We start from the raw sequence: 6,000 nt of genomic DNA on the forward strand, positions 1-6,000 counted from the left end.
GAGTTAGCCAGAGGTGATAAACAGAGGTGATAAATAGCTTCATGTGATCAGAAACTGTTACCAGCTCTGTGCTTTAACCATTTTGGTTGGAATGCTGGAAGAAGTAAGTTGGAGAGGCTGGGATGGGCTCAGGCCAGGTCTGGTTCAGGAGCTGGACTTGACCCCGAGGGCGATGGGAGTGAAGGATTTCAAGCCAGCCAGTGAGCTGTTCGGATTGGAATTGCAGGGAGCAGAGCAGAAGCTGTGGGAGCACTCCAGGTCACCGGGGACAGGGCTGACCTTGGGCAGCCCCCAAAGGGTGAGAGCAAATAAGGGGAGGAAATGCTTAGGTGGCAAAATGGGAGGACCAGGTGATTCACAGGACATGGGAGGCGGGCAGAAGAGAGGCTTTGGCAGTAGAGGGTGGACGTGGCCTGGGTGGATGAAGACAGCAGCACGGAGAGGGGAAACGAAGGCAGTTGGGGTTGCATTTGAGGTGCTAGTGACCCTCCCTCCTGTCCCTTACTCCACTCCAGCCACATGGGCCTCCTTGCTGGCCTCAAACAACCCTCAACGTATTCCTGCCTCAGGGCCTTTGTACTTGCCATTCCCTCCACCCAGAATGCTCTTCCTGGAGCCAGCTTCATGGCTAGCTCTGTGCTACTGTCTGTTCCAGTGTCACTCCCCAGCGATAGTAACTGTCTTGCCTTACTTTAAACGATACCTGGCAGTATATTCTATTGCCTGCCCCTCCAGTGGTTTTATTCACCACTGGAGCCCAACATCTGGATCTGCTCTGTTCAATACAGCAGTCACTAGCCACATGCGGTGACTGAGTCTTAAAAATGTGGCTGGTCCTGGACGCCTGGGTGGCTCAGTAGGTTGGTCATCTGCCTTTGGCTCAGGTCATGATCCCAGGGTCCTGGGATTGAGTCCCACGGCGGGCTCCCTGCTCAGTGGGGAGCCTGCTTCTCCCTCTCCTCCCCACGCATGCTGTCACTCTATCTCAATCTCTCAAATAGATAAACAAAATCATTAAAAAAAAGTGTGGCTGGTCCAAATTGAGATGTGCTCTAAGCATAAAATACACACCAGATTTTTTTTATATATATTTTTTTCAAGATTTTGTTTATTTATTTGACAGAGAGAGACACAGCGAGAGAAGAACACAAGCAGGGGGAGTGGGAGAGGGAGAAGAGACTTCCCGCAGAGCAGGGAGCCCGATGTGGGGCTCGATCCCAGGATCCCAGGATCATGACCTGAGCCGAAGGCAGACGCTTAACGACTGAGCCACCCAGTCGCCCCAACACACACCAGATTTCAAATACTTAGTACAAAGAAAAAATAAATATCTCTTTAATACTTTTTTTTTAAATATCGATGATGTGTTGAAATAACATTTTGGATGCAGTGGGTTAAAGAAAATATGTTATTAAAATTAATTTCATCTGTTTACTTTTTTTTTAAAAGATCTTTATTTATTTATTTGACACAGGGAGAGAGACAGCGAGAGAGGGAACACAAGCAGGGGGGAGTGGGAGAGGGAGAAGCAGGCTTCCCGCGGATCAGGGAGCCCGATGCAGGGCTCGATCCCAGGATCCTAGGATCATGACCTGAGCCGAAGGCAGACGCCCAACGACTGAGCCACCCAGGCACCCGTTTCCTTTTATTTTTTTTAAATCTTTTTTTTTTTTTTTGATTTTTATTTATTTATTCATGAGAGACAGAGAGAGAGAGAGAGAAGCAGGCTCCCAAGGAGCAGGGAGCCCGATGCGGGACTCGATCCCAGGACCCTGGGATCATGACCTGAGCCGAAGGCAGACGCTTAACCATCTGAGCCACCCAGGCGCCCTCCTTTTATTTTTTAATGTGGCTACTGAAAAATTTAAAATTACACATGTGGCTCACATCCTATTTCTATTGAACAGCGCTGATCTTGAACATTGCCTGGCATATAGTATGTGCTCAACAAATATTTCTTGAATGAATACATCTGGAAAACAGCTGGATATCCACTTCTGAGTTTGTTGGAGGTCCAGGCTTTGCACACATAGCTGACCATCATCAGAGAAATGTTGCACAGCACGCGCGTGGATAAGCCCTTGGGCCTCAGGGACACCTTCAGTCCCTCATGAACGCAAATTGACGAAGCACCTCCTCTGCGCCAGTGTGGAGGGGCGAGCAATGCCATCCAGCAGGCGAGCTATGCCTGGGGAGGCAGGGGTGCTGCGGGGCGTCTAGCTCCGCCTTGGGGGTGGACAATGTGAGGGACGGCATCTATTTCTTCCCAAATGAGACCAAAAGGTAGGTAGGTATTAGCTAGGGTGGGGAGGAGGTGCTGCAGAGAGGTAGGCTTCTGCAGGCCAAGAAACAGCATGTTCAAACATTTGGAAGGAGATGGGTCACTGTGCCTGGCAGGAAGATGAAACTCAGTATGGTTTGGAGCACAGAAACCATAGGAAGCCCAGGCCATGGGGCTGGGGCAGGACTGGACAGGGCGGGACTTCAGAAGCCTCATTCGGGTGCTGGACTTACCCCAATGACAGGGAGCCCCCGAGGGCGTAAGCAGGAGGACTAGGAGACAATCAGGCAGGGTGGGTGGTGGTGGCCTGCTCAGCAGGGTTGGATAAAGCCCAGGGCAGGGTCAGATGGTGGCCCCTGGATGTCACTTAGGTCCTGGGTGATCTTCGGGAGAGCAGCCCCACTGGGGTGGCAAGGGAAGAAGACAGATGGGGGCGGAGAGGAGGCAGGAAGGGGACAAGAGGAAGCCACGTAGGTTGCTCTTTGTTTTCCCCCAGGAGGGAAGATGGTCGTGGCTGCAGGGAAATGCAGGGCCGGGGGCATGTTTTGGGGCGGATTTCTTTCGAGGATGGAAGGAACTTGGCCATGTTTATGGACTTGGGGAACAGCAGCAGGGTGTGAGAGTGAAGCTAGGACAGAGTCCGGCCTTCTGACCCTACTGCCCACCCCCACTCTACTTCCAACAAAAGGGACCGCTTGGCCACCCTGCCCAGGCCACACGGTCAAGGGTGTGGATGGTGCCCACAAGCCCTCCACACCGAGTCCTGCCCAGGGTGAAGGGGCACCTCTCTCCTCCCTGTGTGGGCTCCATTAAGCGGGGAGAGCTTCCTACAATACCCCTGCAGGTAAGGGGGGAGCCATTGTGCCTGTTGCTGGCACCTTATCAGATCCCCCTCTCCCCCCCCCCCCCCCACGCAGTCACCCAGGGCATACAGATGCATGCACATACGTAGAACCCACACAGGGCATACACATGCACACACAGCGAGCCCACGTAGGATGCACCTGTGCGTACACACATGCACACACACAGCTCACACTATACATACGTGTACATGTGTGCACACACAGAGGGAGCCCGCACCCGGGCCGCACCTCAGTCTGAACAAGGAGAGGCCCGCGCGCGGGAAGCTGGAATCACGACGACTTTTTTTCTGAGCACCACCCGAACCCCGACTTTCCTCTCTGCTAGGTCCTCCTGTGCCCTTCCTCTCAGTCCCGGGCCTCCTTCGCCGCCACCTGGATCGGGGAGGGCATCCGGACCCGCCTCCGTTCATCCCCCGGCCCCTCACCCGCCCGCCCGAGAGCACCCGGGAAGTGCCCGCGCAGGCTCGTGGGGCCAGTTCTCGCGGAAGCACCCGCCGCCCGCCTCTAGATGGCCAGGTCCTGGCGGACGGTGGCCAGGGACGCCTTGCTGCGGCCGCTGCCGCCCTCGCTGTCGCCGGAGGGGGCCGGGTGCGCGTAGGCGGGCGGGCCGCGGGGGTCGGGGCGCGGGCGCCGGGAGGGCGGGACCGGGGGCGGCGGGAGCAGCTGCCGCGCCTCCTCGCGCGCGCGGTGGCGGCGGCCGTCGCGCTCGGCCCCCTGGCGACGGCGCCCGGCGCGCGGGCGGCCCTTCCACAGCAGGTGGCCCAGCTCGGCCACGCTGAGCAGCGCCGAGAGCAGCCCCACGCCGAAGTAGAAGAGCACGAAGACGGTCTTCTCGGTGGGCCGGCTCACGAAGCAGTCCACGGTGTGCGGGCACGGCGGGCCGGCGCACGCGAAGTGCGGGGCCACGCGGAAGCCGTAGAGCAGCGCCTGGCCCGCCAGGAAGGCCAGCTCGGCCAGCAGGCGCAGCGCCACGCTCAGCAGGTAGCAGCGGCGGCGCGGGGGCGGCCCGGGCCCGGCGTCCGCGCCGCCCGCCTCCTTGCCGGCCCGGTGCACCGAGTAGATGACGAAGAGCACGGGGGGCGCCGAGAGCAGCAGGATGTGGAAGAGCCAGAAGCGGTAGTGGGAGACCGGGAAGGCGCGGTCGTAGCAGGTCTGGCGGCAGCCCGGCTGCAGCGTGTTGCACACGAACTCCTCCTGCTCGTCCTCGAACACGGCGCCGCCCACCGTGGCCAGCACCAGGATGCGGAAGATCAGCATGACCACCAGCCACAGGCGGCCCACGAGCGGCGACTGCAGCTGCACGGCGTCCAGCAGCGAGCCCAGGAACGCCCACTCCCCCATGGCGCTGCGGACGCGGGGGCGTCAGAGGCCGGCCCCATCAGCGTCCCCCCCCTGACCCCCCACCCCGGCCCATGGGATGAGGTCAGCTGGCCCTCCTCTAACTTTGGGGCGAGGCAGGGGCTCAGTGAGGCCTGGGTTTAGCTGGGATTTGGTGGGAACTCGGGAGTCGGGGCTGGGGTGGCGGGCAGGAGGCGTTAGGAGATTCTCCACTGTGGGTGCCCTTCTCCTTGGGACCGACAGGTGCGGGGGAGGAGCCCCACCGTCGTGCTCTAGCTCTAGACCCCCATGGGCCTGCTTGGTTGGACCGCTGGCTCCTCCAGAGTCCAGATGTGTAGGGTGTGAACTTGGACATCAGGAGGGGCAGCCACCCATCGCACTATAGAAGCAGAAACCCAGGGGTGCCCTTATGTGCTCCAGGATGCTTTCCATGGGCAACTATGGTGCCTCCAACCCAGGACTCCAGACCCAACTTAGTACCCCTGGAAGAGCTGGGAGCCAGTAGACCCAGAGGGACTTCACCTCCTTCTTTCTCTGCCCACCATTTCTCTTGCCCTTCTTATTGCAGTGAACTCCTCTCAGAATTGGGGGGTGGACACAAAAGTAGTCCCACTTCCTTAACTCTATCCTTTGTTCCAGGTGTCCCCTGCCATCCCACCTCAGAGTGGTGGGAATACGGGCCCAGCCCTCTCCCATCTCCTCCCTCGTGTCCCTCAGCTTCCAGGCTCCCACATCTCCTGAGAACCTCCCCCAACACACACACACACACACACACACACACACAACTCACATAGGTCCCACAGCCCCCTGGCGCCCCCCAGACCCTCACCTCACCCCACTCACCCTGGAACTGGAGCTGAGGTGTTAGAGCTGAGGGAGGGATCCTGGGAGATGGCTGGGACTTGTTCCTCCTAGGCCCTTTTTCATTTTCCCTTTTGGATTTGGCCAGGACAGATGACAGGACAGAATGGATGAGAGGGGCTTGCTCTCCGCCTTCTCTTAAAGGGACAGGGTGGCCCTGTTGGCTGGCTCCACCCTTGGGAACAGACACAGGGCCATGCCCCTTGCTGGGCTTTGCCAGCCCTCCCTTTCTCCCTAACCCACTCCTACCCCTATCCCACTGCTGTGTCTCCTTCTGGGAATGGGGGAGGGGGTTAACCAGAACCAACCGCTTTTGAGGGGGGAGGTTATGGAAGCCCATGGAACAGACTCCCTCAAACTGGAAGGCCTAGATCCACTATCAATTGACTGCCACCTTTGAGGCTGAAGAGAGGTTTGGTGCTGAGTTGGGGGCAGCAGCTCTGTCACTGATGGCCTTGGACAAGTCACTGAGCAATTCTGGGCCAGTCTCCTGGCTTGTCAACTGAGGATGCTGGGCCATCTGACCCCCAGGTTTCCTTCCAGCTCTTTGTCTTAAAGCAAAGGTCCCAATCATATCACGGAGAACAAAGAAAACCTGTGCCCAGAAAAAAAATCCCATATGGAAACCATTAAGGCATCAAGAGTGGTCAGCAT

General features: G+C 58.0%; 1 protein-coding gene across 1 annotated transcript; it reads right to left on the minus strand.

The window, feature by feature from the left end:
• Positions 1-3,651: 3,651 nt before the first annotated feature.
• Positions 3,652-4,488, minus strand: GJD3 (gap junction protein delta 3). The gene has a single exon (XM_021704387.2). The coding sequence runs from the start codon at positions 4,486-4,488 to the stop codon at positions 3,652-3,654; it is 837 nt and encodes a 278-aa protein (XP_021560062.1).
• Between the last annotated feature and the right edge of the window lie 1,512 nt (positions 4,489-6,000).

This window comes from Neomonachus schauinslandi, chromosome 15 (genome assembly GCF_002201575.2).
Source record: "Neomonachus schauinslandi chromosome 15, ASM220157v2, whole genome shotgun sequence".
NCBI classification, from domain to species: Eukaryota; Metazoa; Chordata; class Mammalia; order Carnivora; family Phocidae; genus Neomonachus; species Neomonachus schauinslandi.